Genomic DNA, 23,089 nt, shown 5'->3' with positions numbered 1-23,089 from the left:
CTAATAACATTGGGGCCAATGTTGAGTGAACTGCAAGCAGTGTTACAAAGTATATTTGTATGTAGTTTTGCATGGACTGTATCGAGACTATATAGCCTTAGGTTGGATTAAGTTTGGAATCTACATGTAGATCTATATGATTACTCTTCAGTTCACAATTAGGCGCTCAGCAGAAGGTTCAGTGGCCTACCTTCAAACTATTTCTCAACCATTCCGCTCTCAAAAGGTGCAAGGGGAAAACGAGCACTAAGTCTTTCTGTGCTAGTTCTGATTTCTCTTATTTCACTATGATGGTCATTTCTCCCTGGGTAGGTAGCACCAAGAAAATATATACACAACAAGAGGACAAAGCTGGTGCAGAAATCTCATGAGAAAATGCGCCACAGTGAAAAACTCCTTTGTGTTAATGATTGCCACTCCTATTCGTGTATCGTGTCTGTGGCACTCTCTCCCCTATTTCGCGATAATACAAAAGAAGCTGTCCTTCTTTGAACCTGTTCGATGTCCTTTGTCAATTCGATCTGATGTGGATCCCACACTACACAGTAGTACTCCAGGAAAGGGCAGACAAGTATAGTGAGCCTAATGGAACTAAATGTAATCAGTAGCTTTTGAAGAATGTCATGGCACTCAAAAAAAGTTTTCTCAAGAAAATAATGAAATGAGAAACTAGAAAATCTTATGGGAAAACTTCAGTTACTATTGACATTAAAGACTTTCCGATGTAGGAAGAGAACTACATAAAAACTACAGTATAATCAACAAACTGGAAATGGTTCAAAATGATGAACAGAATGGCAAAATACTACGAAATTTGTTTAAAAATTCCAAGATAGTGTACCCCTTGCTGGAAACTGATATCTCAGGCACTAAAATAAAACTCAATAAGAATATTGTTAAAACAGAGATAGATAAAGCAGCTGTAGATAATTCTATGATAATGAGCCAAATTTTCAACTGATCAGAAATGACTGAAATATTTTCAGAAGTATTCTTCTGATGGTTTTAAGAATATTGTTCAAGACCTTTACAGAAAAAAATCAAAGAAGTATAGAGAATATAGTGAAATAGTTTCTCAGGACTTCTTGTCAAATACCAGAAACAATGCAATATGCCAATTTAAAGAGAAGTATAGAAATGTGTATGTTTTGATATTATTTTCAGAACACATTAACAGCTTATAGCCCATTAACACATAATTTTACTATCACAAGTAATTCTATGGAATCTTTGCTAGCCAGATTGAATTATGTTGTTGCTAGCCCTTAATATGAGAAGTGTGATTCTAGTGTTATCACTAACTATGATACCAAGCACTCCACTTACACTATTTTCCCGTCAGCTAATTTACGGAAATTTGTCACACACAACTTATCATTTACCTTTCTGGGGAAGGGATTTACTGATATATTTGTTTATAGAGTACTGTTCACGTAATAAAAGTGTTAAATGCTGAAACTTACTCAGCTGATATTGCAGGTCACTTTATTGTGTTATCAAATATAGAAACCTGTCTAAGAGATCTTATAGAGAATTCAACACTTGAGTGTGTTAGTTCTTATTTAAGAAAATGAATGGCAAAATTGCGTGGTAAAAACTTCAAGTAATTCAAATTGTGTCATAATATGACCACTGTGGGAAAAATGACAAAAAGCCTCCTGCATGTCTTAAGCATATAATCCTTTTGCACTTCTTATTATATGCACTTAATATCAAACATTGTTTTCGAATAAAAAAAAGTACATAAAAAAGAAAACAACACACATAGTTTCTCTCATACACTTAGATCTGTCGAAATGTGTATGCTCTAAATTTATAAACTAAGTGATTCTTCCACATATGTTTTTTAAATGTTTAATGTTTTCAGAAGGACAGTAATGAACACAACAAAGTAAACAGGATAGAATGTTGTGAGTTTTAGTGTACATACTGAAAATAAATTAGACTAAGTTATTCGAAATTTGGATATTCTAATGTTATTTTTGTTTGAGGCTTTTACTGTGAGAATTATTGGCTCTTAAGACATAAGATTAGATGTATTAATGTATTTCTCCTTATATTGTAAAAAAGTATCCTGCAATCAACAGAAAATTAGGAGCATTTCTTGGAGGTGCACACTCATATTCCTGTAGAGATGTATATAATTATATTGATACCTACAACAGTGTCATTGAATATTTCTCCAGTGATGAATTTGCTGTGAACTATCCAAGTTGGGAATAATATCATACAGCCCAAATATTACACCAAAAGGAATAATCATCCATGCTATTCTCTAATGAAACTAGTTTTGAAGTAGGATAAATGAAGTACAACCTACAGAATTATACTTAAATTTGTTCTTCATTGAAAGTTTGTAAGACAGAGGTAATAAACTGTCCATTTTTTTACTGCTGACACCTAAGCAATAACATGATTACCCCGTACAAGTATCAAAATAGTGTTCACCTTTATGACACTAAAATTTTCAAATGATTAAAGTGAAATACATCTTATTAATGTCATTTATGTTCTGGTCTTTGCAATATGACAGTGATTTTTATGAGTATGAAGTGATTACGGATGGAAGTGGTAACAGTTTTTATTTAGTTCTTTAATAACTTTTATGGTATTTGGTATAAAACATTCTTAACATACGTACAAGAAAACAATACATTTATGTACCAAGCCACTTCACTAAAGCTGTGAATAATGCCAGATACGTTTATTAGGTACACTAAAGAGCATATTAATGATAGTCACAAACAATGGTCATATACATATTACACAAATAGTATGGAATATCAATGCCTAATTTAAGTATTGCTTACCTGTGAACACTATTTGCTTTCCCTCTTGCAGAAATTATATTACATTGCCTAATGCAGAGAGAAATGTAAAATACAATGATTGTTTGACATTGCATGAAAAAAACTTTTACACATTGTATCTCTGAAAGCATGATACAGATAAAAGAAACAGATATTTAAGCATAGTTATGTATGAGTGTAAGGCTTCTTGTGTTGTTTATTTCAGATATGTAATGTATGACTTTTACTTTGTTACTGCAGTAGAAATGATGACAGTAGATTACCGTGCCTGTTACACAAAATGAAAAAATAACTAAATAAGTGCCATGAATTTATTTACCTTGCACAGCAAATATCAGCTTCTGATAACTTAACTGTCTAATATTTTCTCCATCACTTTGCTACTTTAATTATTGTTGACCCAGAGAGAAATATTAGTACTAAATTCCTGAGTACATGAGCTGTACACAGTCACCCTGGGGAAAAGAAGAACCTCTAGACTGAGATTGCTTTCGACAATTATTTTAAATAAAAACAATATCCGTTTTTTAAATCAAATATAACAAATACCATACTACTTTTTATGGCCTGTTAGACAATCTGTGGGATTGCAGTTTGTTATTAGCAGTCTATACATTGTCTTTCATGTATTACATTTAATGAATACATGTTATGGGTATGCATAAAACTGGAAAGAGAGTAACATATTTTCAGTTACTACCTTTGTGAATACTGTTACTGGAATAGTAACTGTCCAGAGAAAATAGCTTCGTAATTATTACTTCAGTACCTAAAAATAAAAACCTACTTTAAAAATAGAAGGTTGGATTATTCTCATGGTATCTCCAATGATACAATGCACGAAACTTTGGTAGTGGATCAGAAAGTGGTTTCACATAAAATCGAAGAAAACTGAGATTTCTTTTTTAATTTCTATATTTAATTTAGTAGTTATACTTCTCATTGTTAGTGTGGCTGTATTATAATATGGTTTGTGTTCTTGTTGTCTTTAGCAAAGTATAAATGTTGAATTATTTCATATGTTGTCTGAGAGAATTTTTATCTTGTTAAAAAATGTTGTCATTAACCCATTTTGCATGGAAGGTTCATAAGTCATCTGTATTTGATACCCGTAAGGTTATATTATACATACAAATATTATAAGAATGTCCTTTTTATTTATTTTAGCTTCTTTGATTTTTTAAGAAACAAAGTTTTATTAACATCATTTTACAAATTTATTATTCTTTTTTTGTTTTCCTTTAATATAATAATATGGAGTAAATATTACAAAAAGTTGTACCTAATGTGCGTCGTTCATGTATTTTTTATTCTATTTCTTTGAATACACACTGAACTATCATATAAATGGTTCCCAAGTTTTGCTTCAAAACCCAGGACTTGTAAAACAGTACAGCAAACTCTAAATACCACAGTGAAATTGATTTTACACGTTTTCCAGGAAGAACATTCACACACTATTCACTTTTTTTCTTATTTTGTCTCCCTATCACTCTCTCATACAAACATAATCTGCATTCAGGCGATTTCACAAACACACCTTATTCAACATCCTTTTGAAAAGTAATATAGCTTATATTGTTAAAACAGGTAACAGCCACACAAGTTACACCTGCTGAGGAACTGATATTTGGTTGAATAGTCATGACTTCATATAGAAAAGGGAACTGTGAACAAAATGTAAATGGCAAACAACAAAATGTAATTAGTACCTTAGCCATCTTTGACTTACAGAATGGGTGTTAATAGTGATAGCACACCATCGTTTCCCTGTGTGCATGCAAACGTTTTTACATACTTCACAATTCAAAGATGGCTATTCAGTGTTACAATGTATTTGACAGTGAATCAAAATGCAAATGTCTTACTTGCTAATAACACAAAAAGTCAACTTGCAGAATTTTAGTATATTCACATATGCAAAATAATTAATGTAGAATAATTTTGTCAAAGTGCTTTCCATATGCTTTATAGTAGTGGAAGAACATCGGTTTTAAAACTAAAATGAAATAAGTTTATCTCTCAGACAACAGGGGAAACATAATTATTTAATTTTTGAACAACAGGCACTCCAGGTTGGAATATCAACAATATTAGGAAAGCAAAAGATCACTAAACACTGTGTTGCAGATAGGCATCAAAAACACAGTTACACATTTAGTTATCAGCTAAACCTTTCCTCAGAAAAAAACACACATACTCATACAAGCAAGAACTCTTCACACATGACCGCCATCTCCAGCAGCTCAGACTGGTCCTAAATGCCAGAGGTGGGGCAATGTGTGTGTGAGGTGTGCTTGCTTGTGTGAATGTCTGTGCATTCTCTTTTCTGAAGAAGGCTTTGACCAAAAACTAAATGTATAACAGTCTTTTGACCCTGAATATCTGTAACTCACCATGCCATCATTACTATAAGAAGTGGTCTATCCCTTCCCTAATATCGTTTATTTAATTTTTATACTGATAATGAAATGAAAAACACTTTTTTCACATTTTTGATGTAAGGAAAAACTGAGCACAAATGGAAATTGAGAAAAACATTTCTCACAAACATGCCTTCGATAAAAATTACAGTGTACACAATGAATACACAGTTACCTTTTTCAATAAAGGCATGCCTGATTAACCATTGATTTGCATATAACATTAAATCAACACCTACAGTATAGTTAATTTACTTAATCAAGACAGACTACAATACAATGTATAAGATAAACTTTTGCAATTTTAAGGGATCCCAAATAGTCTGGCTAGACTTATCTGTAACTCTTTCATGTTCTGTATATCACTCGGACACCCGAATTTTTTTCTCAAATGAGTAAAAGAAATCTATGAATAATGCATGAGAATATGTGGATACTGACTGCTGGGTAAATGTGGTTTACAATAGTTATAAGTACATGAATGAAATACAGAAAACGTCTGCCAGTGAAACACAATATAAATTTGGCAGATTCATCCATAAAACAGAATTCACCCAACTGTATATCTGTTCATACTGACTGACTACCTACTATAAAGAAAATAGGAATTTTATCTGCTTTTAGGAAGTGTGCTATAAATAAAATCAAAGAAATGTTTTAACCTGTATGTTTCACTAGTGCTTAAAATCATGTATGAGTTTTCTCAGGTGCTTGAAGTTTTAATTGTTAGACAGTTTCTTTTCCTTTACTGCTGCAGTCAAGAGTGTTTAGTAATTTATGAAACATGATAGTCTGCAGCATGTAAGATTTCGTGCATGAAACACAAAATGCTGAGGTCACCTGCAAGATAATGTTTTTGTGTAAGTAGAAGGATTTATTACGATAAAGAGTACTTAGTCCAACTGGACAACTGAAGTTGCGTACTAAAACTGAAGTCACTAACAACAAAAATAACCATTCTAGATTAGAGGAATGAATAGCATTATGTGATGAAGAGAAATGTCGTCCATACATTTTACTACTTATTTATGTTGTTGGAGACTTAGAAACATATTTCAAATTTCTGAGTCGTAGCCTAAATCTACAAATGTGGCTAAAACTGAGCGTAGGATTTGAGTCTGTTGATATAAACAGATAATAAATATGTGTCTTTTTTTGAAGACAAACAGAAGATATTCAGACATCACAGAAATAAGGTATGTTACGTTACTTTTTCTGTATGACTAGCAGAATTCATGTTGGTATTGTTACAAATAATTATGAAAGCCATGTTGTGAGCCAGTTTGTGATCCATTTGGAATGATGGGGACTGGAGTTCTGTTTCGAATTTTTTATATTCAACCATAATAAATGTAATCTTTTCCAAGGAAAGGCAGGTTAATAACTATTTAAAATGTCATGTGAATGAGGTAGAATATGCAGCTTGTCAAAAAATATAAAAATTGTATCTTATCTTGTAAATGCCTAGTAAAAAATGTCATTTATGTACCCAATAAATAATTACATGAGGTATACTAAAAGTTGAAATTGCAATCCTTCAAAATATCCCAAATACATTGGCATGATTTTAAAGAAATCTGACTATACACATGCTGCTATCATTACAATCATTATGATCTGAATAAAATATTCTGACATATTCTCAAATTAGAGAAAACAAATTCATTACAGTAATTTTATTTATCATACAGGGGGGGGGGGGAAGTTTGGTTATATTTTATGTAATTGTCAAAACCAGTACTCCTTACACATGAAAAACAGTGAAATATTGTGTCTCCAAGAATTTGTTCGTGTTTTCACATTTTTCGGGCAGAATTTCGAGAGAGAATTTCGAGCAGCATTAACAATTTTCCCTAATTTTAGGTGACATTAATTGTAAGTAGATTCCTGCAAATCTGATAAACATTACACAATATTTTTAGTATAAGAAAATTAATTAGTAACAGAAAAATAATAAGCAGATGTCTATGAATGGAATTTTAGTAAATATTGAAACTGATAAGCTTTATGGAGGAATATGAGATCTGTCAATGAGGAATTTGTGAACATGTGTGATGGACCACTTGAAACAATATAGTCTTCTACTTTCATCATATAGAAAAGGACATTTTGCAGTAAAAAAGTATTGTTAAGTGATTTTATGAGCTGTGGAACACTTCTCTACAGGTGTATGCATCCCAGGTTTGAGTAATAAAAAACACTTTCCGTAAATTCACAGCTGCACAGCTGTTAGAGATGGTCATAATTCACGGAAATATGAAATGTTACAAGTTGACGATTGTATTGTACTCTTGAATGCAAAGTACTCGGTCTTGTTAGTTATGGAGGCCACAGAGAAACTTACATAGTGTAGCACTATTAACTTGCCAATTTCGGCTTCAGTGATTATGAGGACATAACAGAATAATACAAAAACTTCATAATGAAAATGATTAATATGTAATGTTAGTCTTAATATAAACTTCTAGTCCAGCCAAAAAGGAACAAATGCACAAGTCTTGGTATGATAAGCTTTACTATATTTCATTTTCTTTTCTCCACTCTAATAATGGCCACTTCTGCACTAAATGAATCCAGCAGTAGTACAGGTTTCAGGCAACTTAAAAATTCTTGAGGTAGTATTTAAATAATGTTAATGATGTTGCATGGAGACAGAGAGAGAGAGAGAGAGAGAGAGACAGACAGACAGATAGACAGAGAGACTGAGAGAACGAGATAACATATGGATTTCAGCCTACATGTTGGAGCGCATTTTCTCATTCCAAATGATGGAAATTATTTTATGTTAATGGGCAATGAGTAAGGAAAAAAGAGAATACAAATTAACAGAGACAAATTTATATAAGTATGAAAATCTGCTTTATGCTGAGAACAGCCTACAGAAATACAGATAAATTGATAAAATTATATAGATATTTGTTGAATCTCATGAAATGAAACTAAATATTGGTTAATACTTTGAATGGAGTTTAATAATAATAGGTCAACATCAGAAGTGTGTTCATATTTCAAAGATTGTATCACAGCTTGTGGACAGTCATGTTCAGTTCTCTCTCCCTCTCCCCCTCTCTCTCTCCTCTCTCTCTCTCTCTCTCTCTCTCTCTCTCTCTCTCTCTCTCTCTGCCCCCCTCCACATCCACACACAAATGTGTTCACACACACACAATCATTCTCACATTACATTTTATGCAGACACAGTGGTTCAGTAAAATGGAGAAGTATGCGCATATAAAACAACAGATGTTTAAAACTCTACCGCTTGTAGTTTCTTCTTTAAACTGAACACTAATACCTCATTCTTATATTTCAATATAACATGTTCTGAGTTGGTGAATCACTAGAGCAAACAAGTTTCTTATGAAAACACCATCTTAATGACACTGAGAACACTGAAAAAATATTTCAAAGTACTGATGACTGATAATTGCTGTTTTCCCTTAGAACTGTTCTTTAATGAGTCTTAGCCCAGTCACAGTAAAAAAGTAAGAGGGTTATATGATCCTAGGTCACATTAACTATACACTTTTAATATGTTTTTACCGAAATGCATTATGAAACATTATACATCCCTGATAACCTTCACCTCAAATTTAAAAAAATCGTTGAAATTAATGGGAAATAATTATTATCTTTGCAGTTGATACATGCAGAAGTGGAATGAACACATCAGAGTGTTTCAAACAGATATAAAGTGAGCAATAATCACTTTCTACTCTTTTATGGATGAATACATTGCCATAAATTACGATATAAAATATGATGTTTGTATGGAAACTGACAAACGGGGGTGTCAAATGAATTGAGATCGTAAAAGAAAAAAAAATCATAATCTAATGGCTAGACAGTGTAATACCCAATACAAATATGACAAAATCTACAGCTTCAATAACCTCAGAAAAGTGACTTACATGTTTCTTAGATCAAACTTATCTTCACCCAGAAAATGGTATTTATTGTTTCCCTATGAGCATCAAAAACCCAGTCTCATAGGGTGTTTGGTTATTTGTTTTACTTAGGAATTTTCCAGAATATAATTATGAAAACTAAGTATATTAATTGAGGCATTGACATAGGAAAGGTAGTAACTGCCACTAGTTGTTTTTTTATTCGTGCATATGGTACCAACAGCGAAGGCCAATTGGAATTAGAGCAGCTTGGAAAGGTTCCAGCTAAATAGCTCCTGTACCACGCTGTGGAAAAGGTTGGAAGTCCACTTCACCCAAAACAAGTTGCCACGTGTGTTGCTTGGATATGGTAGTGAACTACACCTTCACAGTGCCTAAAAGGCTACAAGCAATCTGAACAGTGGCAACACCAAATCATGTATGCCCTCAAGTGCATCATCCACTTTGAATATCGACATGCAACAAGTTATTTTCATTCGTACACTAACACACTCCAACATATTTCACTTTCAGAAACTTTCAAATTAAAACTTTTGATCTCAAAGTCTTCACACAGGGTGCAGTATGATGTGCTTGAGGCTCAAGGGGAATGGTGGAGATGGTGGAACCAGGTCGCTTCTTGTGTGCTGAAGGTTCTTTCCTCCTGTACCACAACGAAACGAAAATTGCAAATATGGTTAGATAAATGTGGAGAGCAGAACAAAAATCGGATTATGTTACTGGTTAAGACTGGTGCAGTTGCAAAAATATATGTCGATACTGCAGAATTAAAATTCTTGGTTTCTGGTTTCAGAATAAGTAGCTGAAACGATTTGCAGTGTTGAAGTCTTCCGCCCTGTGAAGTACTTATCATGAAACGTAAAGACTTTTTTCACTTAACTGCAAAAACTGATAAATTTTTGTATGTGATTTCTCTTAAAATAAGCACCCTCAGCTGGATTCGAACTTCAAGAGATTTCCCTATGATAAAAACCAGTTGTTCAGTCAGTCTGGAAGCAATATAATACATTCAAAAGACATCAGCCACTCAAAGCCATCATCAATCTTCACAGTTTGTAGCCCCAGAAGGAAGACTGAGTGTCAATGAGGCAAAAAAGTGCATCAATGATGGACTTTTGTGGATGAAAAGTTTCATACATTTTACAGGGAAACTTCAGTTTAGCAAAAAAGAGTTTTATGTAGGAGTACTGACTGTGTTGAGCTTTCTATTTTGGAACTGTACAAACTAGTACTTTACCAACCACACTATGACTAATGCTTAAAAATTCAGGTTACGGTATATTAAGTAATTGGACTTCTTGAGTTGGGAAATAATAAACTGAGTGTCAAAGTCACTACAAATAGTTTTTGTTCTTCCCGAAAAATTTCATTTTTGGTACATACTACCTTTCCCAAGTAAGTGCCTCAGCCAGCAAAGAGAAATTTATTGATTAAATGTTACTTGTGTGGCAAAACTAACAAGAGAGACAACAATGACATCGGTTTCAAATGGATAATACAAATACAATATATTATATGATGATAAGGGATCATAGAATTTTAAATGACATTTAATAAATATATATTACAAATGTCTGAAAACATCATGAATTTATTGGTTATGACATATGAAAGACAATGTAAAATACAATGACATTATTATGATACTGAAAGTAATATTACAAAAATCCTTCAGGTCTGCATATCAATGACGTGTGGTCCTTATATTATGCAGGGCATTGGATCATAATATGTATATATTCAGATTTTCTTTACAGTACTTCAACATATGTTTACAACCTGTACTTACTGACACTCAGGCATGCACCCCTTCATGACATGGGCATTATGTTAATGTTTTATGATTATGAGGAACACCTATGTTATAAGACACATCCAATTTAATCCTAGCCAAAATATAAACATGCTCAAAAGTAAGGAAATTGTTCATGGGATGTTACAAATGCAACCACTGAATACATGTGTGCACATGTTTAGCCAAAGTTTATCGAACTGTTATAGGTGAGTATTAATTCACACTTCTCAATCTAAGACTGTTTCTTCAATGTTCCAGTAGAAGAGTTTAGATAGTTTTTAATACCACAACATCTAGAAATTCCCATTTGGCTGATGGTGAAATATACTGGATAAGAATACTTGTTAACTTTTTCATATAAGGTTTTGTGTGGTTATGGTTCTGTGGCTGTTTAATTTCGTGTCTAATTTGGTGATGTGCATATGCTCTAATGGACATGTTGGTACATTGATTCAAGGATCTTTGTAAATATAAGAATGAAATTTTATGGGGTAATTCGTATGTTATTTGATATATGCACATAGCTTTCTATTTTTTAAATATGTTTTCATATAATTACAGGAATTTTGATCATGGTCACATTAGTTCTGTACAATTTCCTTATTTTCACATGATTTATTAGACATATACCAGTTTACATCTATATATGTCACTTTATATTGTATCATAAATGCTATATATTATTAATATGACCCGTCATGCTTTTGAAGACTTAATTTGTTGCTTATAGCACTTGTACACAGCAAAATGGCTCACACACTGGTCTGAATTACTTTAGAACAATTATAAAGTAAATTATAATACATCAATTGTTAACAGCTTGTAACTTTTGAGTTACCCTATTACATATCAATTGCCTTTTTTTTCTAAAATTTGATTAATAAATGAATTTTAAAATAGCTGGGAACATTTACTGTGTATTTCATATTCAGACCACCAAGAAAGCATGCCTACTTTTGACATCAACAGGCTCTCCTACATAATAAGAGGCACATGTATACACATTCAAAATTCTTTGTTTTTAATCGATCTTTATCTTCCAGGTTTTAGTATATTAAAGTTTGTAAATAAAAGACAATGTTCACATCTAAAGCTTTGTTAATAAATAAGACACACCAAAACTGAGTGGATGCTCATATGGGACATTTCTCTGTAATGACTGAATTGTTGAAAAAGAAACCAGAATTTCAATAAAAAAAAAAGGTTTCAGTGAATCCCTTAGTGATGGATACACAGAATCTGTTGAGATATCTCAGTCTGATAATTGTTTATTAAAGCTGTGTTTCGTTTGTGTTTATGGGAGGGAAAAATCTCCTAACGTCTTGTCAAAAACAAGGACAAGGAAACTGTCTCACACACCAGTGTCTTTACTCGTAATTCACTTCACAAACACTCTGTTCAACTCGGTTTATTAATGCACAGATTTTCTCTTCACTTTGGTAAACGTAACTGAGTCCACATTATTGCATCCACAATGTTAGACTACGTTAATAATAACAACATACCAATATTCAAATTGTGTGCTGCAATATTGAATTATGGGTTATCAATACACAATACACATCGTTCAGGAGAAAATCTCCGGTCACAGTACAGTCATCGATTTTATATTAGAAAATAATAGCGCATTTTTAATTTAAAAAATTACTCGATGTATTTAGCACAAATTCAGTAAACTGGTTTAGAGGTAAGCACTAAACTACAGGGCTAAAATCTGTTGAAAATGAAATTACAACAATGAACTGCACTTTTCGAAAATTATAACTTCGTGGCGAGAAGATCTGACTGGATAGACTGGTGTTTTAATTTCGCAGTAGAAGTATGGTATTCTATTGTCTCGAATATGATTTTTTTTTCATTTGCAGTCTAAAACATGTATATGCACGATGCATCACTTGCTGCTCTGAAATAATATTCGTATCTACTTGAAACATGTATTGTAAAACGATTTCACAAGGATCAGATTTTCAACGTTCGTAAGCTGAGCTTACTGATCTCGCAGAGTGTGCTAAAAGAGCTCTATCTTTATGTTCAATACATAGTTTTGCCATCGTTAGTTTTGTTACAAAAATTCGACGTACTACGTTGAGTCTAAATCTAAAAGTATTGTCTTAACCACGACAAGGCAGATGACGAGCGGTAATATCTAAAGTTGATCGGATCGAAATTCAAACAACACAGAACGTACAAAGGATTTTTTTTACGTAGGGTCTGTAGGTATGTGGAGCGCTCCTTTTACTATTCTGCGAATGTCCGGATAAAATACCACACTTCTAATATGCAACTACTGCAGAAAGCTTTTCTGATGACCAGCTCCCTTCGGACATGTACCACGACCGTGCTTCCGCGTCACGGGAGTTTGTCCGTATGCGCATTTGTGTGACACGGTGTAACTTCCGCAGCGTACAATTTGGTCGTACTAAGATAACTGGTGTCACTTTCGGTAACTGCTCAATGAAAACCATTCGCAGATAATACGAGCGAGTGGGTAAGTCGGAGGCGTTCTCCACTCTTATTATCCGTCTCGGTGGGAACAGATCACACGGCCGACGCCTTCACGGAAAATGTCTGTTGGTAACGGGAGTGCGCATCTGGAGCGCCTCCCTGTTCGGCTCCTATCAGTTGTAGAATCCGCGATTCATTGCGCACCGGTTGCGGTTGTGCCATTTACACGTCAGAATACGGACGTAGGTGCGCCGGAAGGACGCGTTGCAGAGAGCGTAGCACACGGGGTTGATGGTGCTGTTGATGTAACACAAGTAGTAGAAAAAATCCCACAATTCTTCCGGTATGCACCCGGTGCAAGCGGTCAGAGGCTTGAGCAGGACTAGAATGTTGTACGGCGTCCACGTGATGATGAAGGTGAGCAGGATGGCGGAGAGCGTCTTGGCCGCCTTCTTGTCGGCCTTCTTCTCCTGCGTCTTCTTCTTCTTCTTGGGGTGCTGCTGCAGCTTTGGGCCCGCGTTGGTGAGCAGCGCCTTGGAGCCGGGCGCCAGCTGCTTGGGGATGATCTTGGCGTTGAGCGGAATGCGGATGTCGGGCATGTGCGAGGGGCGGCGCGCCGCGGCGGGCGACGGGAAGGCCGTGGGCGCGCCCGCGGGGTGCAGGCTCAGCGAGTAGTCGCCGCTGTCGGCGCGCGCCGCCGCCGCCCGCCCCCGCAGCGGCGTCAGCGTCGCCGCCGCCGCCGCCGCTCCGCCCGCCCCCGCCACCCCCGGCGCGCCGGCCGCCCCCGCGCCGCCCAAGCCGCTCGCCGCCGCCGCCGCCGCCGCGCCGCTGCCGTCGTCCGCGATCATCTTGATGGACGGCTGGTCCGCCGTCGAGTCGCAGCTCGCCGAGTCCGGCGGCAGCCGTATCAAGATCGTGTAAACCTGCAACATATGTCCCGCCTCTTAAGTAATACCCTCTTTGACAACAGGTACATCAGCAACAGCTTTCGACAGCTATTTATTTTATATTTATTCGGCTGGGAAGCTTCGACCTATAGAATCCGTCGAAAGGAGAAAAACAGGAAAAACACGAATCTATGAAATGTATGGGATGAAAATAATACTGCAAAAATAGTAACGGTAAAAATAAAGAAATAACGGAACAAGAATTTATTTAATTTTAGAAACTTCAGCAACAGGTAAGAAAAGGCGAATAAATTGATGTTGGGCTGTTAGTAGAAAACGTTCACGAGCAATGATTTATTTATTGAACCAGGTATTAGCACACAATCATATTAACTGAGGAGACACAAGTTACGGGATAGCGATATGGACATATACAGATGTCGTTGGTTACCACATGCACATGGTATAAAAGGGCAGTGTATTGGCGAAGGTGTCATTTGTGCTCAGGTGATAAATGAGGTAAGGTTTCCGACGTGATTATAGAAACACGACGGGGAATTAACAAGGCCATTCTGTTTCGGAAATCGTTAAGAAATTCAATATTCCACCATCCACAGTGTCAATACTGTGTCGAGAGTATCACATTTTAGGCATTACCACTCACCACGGACAACGCAGTGGCGGAAGGCCTTCACTTGGCGTCCAAGAGCAGCTACGTTTACCTAGAGATGTCAGAGATAACACATGCAACACTGCGTGAAATAACTACAGAAATGAATGTGGGACATATGACGAACGTATCCGTTAGGGCAGTGCTGATAAATTTAGCGTTAATGGGCTATGGTAGCAGACCGACGAGAGTGGTCTTGCTAACAGCACGACGACTGCAGAGCCTCTCCTGCGCTCGTAACCATATCGGTTGAACCCTAGACGACTAGAAAACCTTGGCCTGGTCACACGAGTCCCGATTTCAGTTGGTTAGAGGTGGCGCAGAACCCACGAAGCCATGGAGCTAAGTTGTCAGCAAGGCACTGTGCAAGCTGGTGGTGGCTGTGTTTGCATGTAATGGACTGTGTCCTCTGGATGTTCGGCCACTTGGAGACCATTTGGAACCATTCGCGGACGTCATGTTCCCAAACAACAATGGATTTCTTATGGATGACAATGCGGCTTCCCACTGGGCTACAACTGTTCGCGATTGGTTTGAACAAATCTGTGATGGTCCACTGGACATTACAAGTGGCGGGTCACTGTTATGTGTTTATCACAGACGGCAATGCGTGCTCTGCAACGTGCTCCCATACTGTCCATAATCTAGTAGGGAGTTGTTGTGGTACGGCGTTCCATTCCTTCAGCAGTGCGATTGACAACTACTGGATGATTGTTGGTACAATGGACGTGCTGAAATACGCCTACCCAAAACATCGAGTGCGTGCTCTATGAGATTTAAGTCGGAGGAAGGGGCAGGCAAGTCCTTTCGCCGAATATCCTTCCATTCTCTCATGTGGCGAGAGTTGGGGACACGTAAGGCACCTAGGAACATTGTCGAATTTGATCATTTTGATGGTACAGGCATTGTGGTGGTGGTGGGGGGGGGGGGGGGCATAATGTCGAATGGCCTTCTGAGCTTCACATTTTTGCCGGCCTGAGTGGCCGAGCGGTTCTAGGCGCTACAATCTGGAACCGCGCGATCGCTACCGTCGCAGGTTCGAATCCTGCCTCTGGCATGCCTGTGTGTGATATCCTTAGATTAGTTAGGTTTAAGTAGTTCTAAGTTCTGGGGGACTGATGACCTCAGAAGTTAAGTCCCATAGTGCTCAGAGCCGTTTGAACCATTTTAACTCCACATTCCTTAATACGGTACACTCGCAGGTCGACGTTATTTTGACACTGTGCTCCACATGCGTCTTTCCACGTGAGTATTCGTCCGTGACTTCGTATGAATGACGATGCGCGGCGGCATCGACCCGCTCAGGTGGAGTAACTCTTGGAAAGAGAGTATATTCGGTCGGCAAATGGACTTGCTTGCAAGTTCCTCCGAGTTAAATCGCATCGAACAAGTATGGCCTGTATTGGGGAGATGTACTACGGCACACCCACATGCACCAGTGACCATCCAGCAGTTCTCAGTAGTGCTGATAAAGGAATGGAACCCTCTACCTCAAGAACTCGTTATCAGCCTGCCGCCAGCGTGGGAGCACGTTGTAGAGTATCCACTGCCGTCCGTGGTGATCACACACTATATCGAGAACCGTTTCGCGCATTTTTTAATGTCCGGGCGACCATTATAAATCGGCGTGACTTCGGTGTGATTATTGTCTTTGAAGAAAAATGTCATTTCTGTTCATCTTGTTGCACGTTTCTGTCAGACGCCTTCTGTGCTTTACTGTAGCAGCTCTTTTTATGTATGGTCCAAGTTTCATCGAACTATGCTGCTTGGCAGTGACATTATCCCAAATCTACTTTCGTCTTTAAGTTTTGCTCATCATTGTACCCGGGTACGGTTTTACGAGGACAGGACAGGTGGTTGGCCGTGGCCTTGCTGACGGAATCGTCCTGGCATTGTACGATACGATTTCGCAAAACCACGGAAAATATGAACAAGGATCGCTGTACAGAACAAACTCCATTCTTCTGAATACGAGGTCGGTGTCTTAACAGCTGCACACTTCATCTTTTTATTGTTCCCCCCGGTCATAAAGTTTTTGTCATTTTGCACTATTTGCACACGATAATTACTATTTATCCCCGCACACAGACGCTGGTGAACCCAGGACTATTTCTTGACTTCCGGAAGGCGTTCGATACAGTTCCGCACTGTCGCCTGATAAACAAAGTAATAGCCTACGGAATATCACACCAACTGTGTGGCTGGATTGAAGAGTTTTTAGCAAACAGAACACAGCATGTTGTTATCAATGGAGAGACGTCTACAGACGTTAAAGTAACCTCTGGCGTGCCACAGGGGAGTGTTATGGGACCATTGCTTTTCACAATATATATAAATGACCTAGTAGATAGTGTCGGAAGTTCCATGCGGCTTTTCGCGGATGATGCTGTAGTATACAGAGAAGTTGCAGCATTAGAAAATTGTAGCGAAATGCAGGAAGATCTGCAGCGGATAGGCACTTGGTGCAAGGTGGTGGTGGATAGTGTTTAACGTCCCGTCGACAACGAGGTAATTAGAGACGGAGCGCAAGCTCGGGTTAGGGAAGGATTGGGAAGGAAATCGGCCGTGCCCTTTCAAAGGAACCATCCCGGCATTTGCCTGAAACGATTTAGGGAAATCACGGAAAACCTAAATCAGGATGGCCGGAGACGGGATTGAACCGTCGTCCTCCCGAATGCGAGTCCAGTGTGCTAACCACTGCGCCACCTCGCTCGGTACTTGGTGCAAGGAGTGGCAACTGTCCCTTAACATAGACAAATGTAATGTATTCCGAATACATAGAAAGAAGGATCTTTCATTGTATGATTATATGATAGCGGAACAAACACTGGTAGCAGTTACTTCTGTAAAATATCTGGGAGTATGCGTGCGGAACGATTTGAAGTGGAATGATCATATAAAATTAATTGTTGGTAAGGCGGGTACCAGGCTGAGTTTCATTGGGAGAGTGCTTAGAAAATGTAGTCCATCAACAAAGGAGGTGGCTTACAAAACACTCGTTCGACCTATACTTGAGTATTGCTCATCAGTGTGGGATCCGTACCAGATCGGTTTGACGGATGAGATAGAGAAGATCCAAAGAAGAGCGGCGCGTTTCGTCACAGGGTTATTTGGTAACCGTGATAGCGTTACGGAGATGTTTAATAAACTCAAGTGGCAGACTCTGCAAGAGAGGCGCTCTGCATCGCGGTGTAGCTTGCTCGCCAGGTTTCGAGAGGGTGCGTTTCTGGATGAGGTATCGAATATATTGCTTCCCCCTACGTATACCTCCCGAGGAGATCACGAATGTAAAATTAGAGAGATTAGAGCGTGCACGGAGGCTTTCAGACAGTCGTTCTTCCCGCGAACCATACGCGACTGGAACAGGAAAGGGAGGTAATGACAGTGGCACGTAAAGTGCCCTCCTCCACACACCGTTGGGTGGCTTGCGGAGTATAAATGTAGATGTAGTAGATGTAGATGTAGTAGGATCACGAACATCCTGCTTTGCCTCTTGCACTCCCTTCAGTCTCTAAAGGAAAAAATCTCTAGGCCCGTAAACATGCTGCCATGCCCCATACACGTCTTCGTGTCCTCCCTGCGGTCTATCTGAAAAAACTGAGTCAACATCCTCCTTTTACTAGTGAGAAGTTGAGCACAGGAGAACGACGTGACGTGACTGTCACGCATTATAGGTCTTAGCACATAATTTTCTTATAAAAGCAATTCGTCGTGATAATGAATTGTAATGCGACATGGTGTTGCAGCTATCACCTTTCGTTGCTAATCATTATTCTGAGTCTAAGTAATATTTAGTCATGAAGTATGCATTACTTATGAAGTACATTTTACCTGTCTCTTTAAAAAGACGTATTTTAGTAACCTTTTTCCTTTACTTGGGGAACCTGGGCAGCAGACGACCGAAATGAGTGTCTTTCTAATAGCACGACATTGCCTGCAGCGCCTCTCCTGGGCAAGTGAGCGTATCGGTTGGAACCTGAATGACTGGAAAACCGTGGTCTGGTCAGATGAGTTCCGATATCAGTTGGTAAGAGCTGATGGTAGGGTACAGTGTGGTACAGATCCCACGAAACCATGGACCAAAGCTGTCAGCAAGGTACTGGTGGTGTCTCCATTATGGTGTGTACTGTAGTTGCATGGAATGGACTGGGTCCTCTGGCCTAACTAAGTCGATCGCTTACTGGAAATGGTCATGTTCGGCTACTCGAAGACCATTTGCAGCCATGTTCCCAAACAGCTATTTCATATCACTGGGCCACAATTGCTCACGATCGGTTTGAAGAATGTTCTGAACAATCCGAGCGAAAGATTTGACCAACCAAATCGCTCGTCATGAATCCCATTGAACAGTTATGGGACATAATCGATAGATCAGTTCGTGCACAAAATCCTGCAACACTTTCGCAGTTATGAACGGCTATAGGGGCAGCATGGATCAGTGTTTCTGCAGGGGGATTCCAACGACTGATTGAGTCAATGCAACACTGAGCTGCTGCACCATACTGGGAAAAAGGAGGTCCGACACGATATTAGGAGGTATACAATGAATTTTGCCACCTCAGTGTAAATTCAAACTGGCTGTTGTTCCATGATTATGTATAACACTATTAGCGAGATATTAATTTTTTCCCTGATGTGCAGCCGGCCGAAGTGGCCGTGCGGTTAAAGGCGCTGCAGTCTGGAACCGCAAGACCACTACGGTCGCAGGTTCGAATCCTGCCTCGGGCATGGATGTTTGTGATGTCCTTAGGTTAGTTAGGTTTAACTAGTTCTAAGTTCTAGGGGACTAATGACCTCAGCAGTTGAGTCCCATAGTGCTCAGAGCCATTTGAACCTGATGTGCACAACAGATTGATAGGCATACTCGCTTGGTGCAACAAGGATAACCAGTTTTTAAATAGTTTTAGTACTAGCTCGACTACTGCATTTACTTGTACTATTACGGCTCTTTTTTGTAGCTGGACCCCCAAAAAGGAACAGGAAAGGTAAGTCCGAAAGACTGCAAGCTTGTATGTTCTCTGTATGCACAGCTTTCATTCTTTAAAATGCTTTTTAGTCATGTGATATTTCAGTTTTTCCCGACGTGCTTCATTAATAGTGCGCATACGCATTTCAGGCGAACTGTTCGTTTCGTATTTCTTACTCGTGTGCTGCCTGGGCGGCAACCAGGCTGTCAAGTTTTATCTAAAATGATGAGCCTCGCCTAAGAACTATTCACCTGTGAATAGGAATGGGTAATCGGGTCGACAAACTGAGGCGGCGCTGCAGTCAAAACCAACAATTTCGGACGAAGAGGTTGAAACTGAGAAAGAAACAGAAAACCATGGATCGATTATCTGCCCTACTGCGGCAAAATTTCCAGAACGATCGGTAGACTTCTATGTAGTTAAGAAAGATAAATGTCTTCTTTGCAGTGTGGTGCTGGTGGTTAGTGTTTAACGTCCCGTCGACAACGAGGTCATTAGAGACGGAGCGCAAGCTCGGGTTAGGGAAGGATTGGGAAGGAAATCGGCCGTGCCCTTTCAAAAGAACCATCCTGGCATTTGCCTGAAACGATTTAGGGAAATCACGGAAAACCTAAAGCAGGATGGCCGGAGACGGGATTGAACCGTCGTCCTCCCGAATGCGACTTTGCAGTGTCTCCAGAAGTCAGGTGAGTACCTCACTCAGCCGTTAAGGGGGTGAAACATCCCCTCGAAAATACCTGAGTTAAATATTTCTGAACGAGTACCGTTGAAAGGGTAACAGATGAAAAAAAATTCAAATAGTTCTGTCGTTTCTAATGTACGTTACAACGGTGCACCCAGATCTGCCAAAATAGTCTTTTTTTTTTAATTTCCCTGTTCTCGTTGGTTCTCGCAGGTTCGAATCCTGCCTCGGGCATGGATGTGTGTGATGTCCGTAGGTTAGTTAGGTTTAATTAGTTCTAAGTTCTAGGGGACTGATGACCTCGGATGTTAAGTCCCATAGTGCACAGAGCCATTTGAACCTGTGCTCGTTGCGCAAAATCGAAGTGCATTCAGGTCTTTTTGGCCCAAGCAATTCTACACTATTTCAAAGTTGCTACAATAACGTAAAAAGAATTTCAAATATAAAATAATTAAATATGAAAATGTTACAACTGGAAAAAATATGGGAAATGTAAAAAGGAAACACAAATAAAACACAAGATTAAAAGACAAACAAAATTAAAAGAAAAAATATGTATAGAAAAATATGAGAAACAAAATAGTGGGCGGGGGGGGGGGGGGGCGGTGAACTATCAAAAAATGGCTATTTCGACAAATATTGGTGCACCGTTTTAACATACATTAAAAGCAATAGAACTTCTATTTGAAATTTTTTGAAGTGGGTGTTTCAGCCCGTTAACGGCCGTATGGGAAGGTATAAAAAATATTTTGTCTTTTATTTTGCTCTACACTACAACAAATTCGAAACCGACCAAAATCAAAGTGTATCCTTTGGGTAGGTTTGCCTGTCAGAATGCCAAGGGGAGCATGCCTGCTCCTCATAACCGATTTCATTAGAATGTGTGGTGTATGAAGGGCTTGGCCAGAAATGAAAATGACGGAAGTGGGAGCTCCAGGTTGCCGAGAGTTTAGAGAAAACAGCATTTCTGACGCGGGTCGGGCCGTGTATCAATTGTTTATATTAGCGTAGATTCCGGACAGCGGTTGGCGCAGTGTGAAGCGTACAGAACGGTATGTGGAAATAGCTGGGGTCGAGTCCCTATATGGTACTGTTTTTTCATTTTCAATTTGTTACCTGCACTGCAAATAAACTAAACTAATGTTCAGTCTATTGCACTTATTAATATTTTCACTAAAGACATGATAAGGAAAGGCAAAGGAAAATCTGAGTCGGAAGTAAGTTACCAGGGAGGGATCATAACGCCTGTACGAGCACTTCGTATACAGGGTGTTCGGAAATTCCACTACAAACTTGTACGACTTGTATAAGGCAGTGAGTACGTAATATTTTGAATAGGAACCCGTGACCGGATTGATTACGCGTTTGCAGAGTACACCAACATGATCCTCCTGAATGGCGAGGCTCACGGTGATCGAAGACCTGCTCGTCGCCTTTATCAAGATCGTTCTCCACAACGTCCGACTCCATTGCATACCCGTTTCACCACAATTACGCAACGGCTTCCAGAAAGGGTACCTTCGCCGTCAGCAGACGTGACTGTGGTGCTCCAAGGAGATGCCGTGCTCCCGTACTGCATCACGTTGAAGAGAACCCGGCAGCAGGTACAGGAGCAATTCCTTTGGCTGTTGATGAGTGGAACTGTAAAACATGTGATGTGCTGGATCACGCCGAATCAACTACTTCTAAAAATGTTCGCGTTACCAACATGTTATCAAATGGTTGTAGTACGGAAATGGTACGTTTCCGGACGTGGGATCGAATTCAAAATATTAGCTACTCACTCCTCTTTCCGAATTCTAGGAGTTTTCGGGAATTTCCGAAAATCCTGTATAAAACTGGATAATTTTGTTACTTTGAAGTTGATGATTTACACGTGCTAGGGTGATATTCATCGTCTAGACAGGGAAAGCGCTTTCGAGGCAACGGTTGAAGCAGCGGAAAGAGTACAGAACGGTTGTCGGAGGGTCTTGGGATCCGGTCCCCATATCGAAACTTTTTTTATTTTCAGTTTTTTACATTACATTGCAAATGAGCCGATATATGAACAAAGTAATCATATCTTACACAGTGCAATATGTTGTAAGTCTTCTTGGGAAATTATTGCCAACACTCAGCGTATGTCTATGTCTACATGATATTACCGGTCCTTTGGACCCGAGGATTCAGAAAACGGTCGATGACTTCGCGGCAAAATATAGAAATACTTGCATTACTTCGTCAGAATCGGAAAACTTGAAACAGCTTTACACAAAAAAATTGAGTTATGTGATGAATCACTACGTGTAGGAGAACAAGTTCCTTCTGCTACTTGACTGGTGGGCGAAGACAAACAATACCCAACAATACGACTTACATCTTTGTGGCATCGCTATTAGGACATATCAAAACACATATCTTTCGTTCATGATGAAAAGTCATCCATGATAAATTTTAGAACATGTTGCCACCAATATCCAGAAATGGTATACTTGTCTTGATGCATGAATACACTGAAACGGTAAA

General features: G+C 38.6%; 1 protein-coding gene across 1 annotated transcript in view; it reads right to left on the bottom strand.

Annotated features, from left to right (window-relative positions):
- Nucleotides 1–13,431: 13,431 nt before the first annotated feature.
- The window catches only part of LOC124555845 (muscarinic acetylcholine receptor DM1-like), a 60,847-nt gene continuing 51,189 nt past the window's right edge, over nucleotides 13,432–23,089 (bottom strand). The window contains exons 2-3 of the mRNA XM_047129910.1: nucleotides 14,211–14,301; nucleotides 13,432–14,123 (exon numbers count right to left, since the gene is read on the bottom strand). Of these exons, the coding sequence (XP_046985866.1) occupies nucleotides 13,552–14,123; nucleotides 14,211–14,301 (663 nt within the window). The 3' untranslated portion in view covers nucleotides 13,432–13,551. The remainder of the gene's footprint in view (nucleotides 14,124–14,210; nucleotides 14,302–23,089) is intronic.

Source organism: Schistocerca americana, chromosome X (genome assembly GCF_021461395.2).
Source record: "Schistocerca americana isolate TAMUIC-IGC-003095 chromosome X, iqSchAmer2.1, whole genome shotgun sequence".
Classification (NCBI taxonomy): domain Eukaryota; kingdom Metazoa; phylum Arthropoda; class Insecta; order Orthoptera; family Acrididae; genus Schistocerca; species Schistocerca americana.
This window is presented reverse-complemented; position numbering and strand designations above follow the sequence as displayed.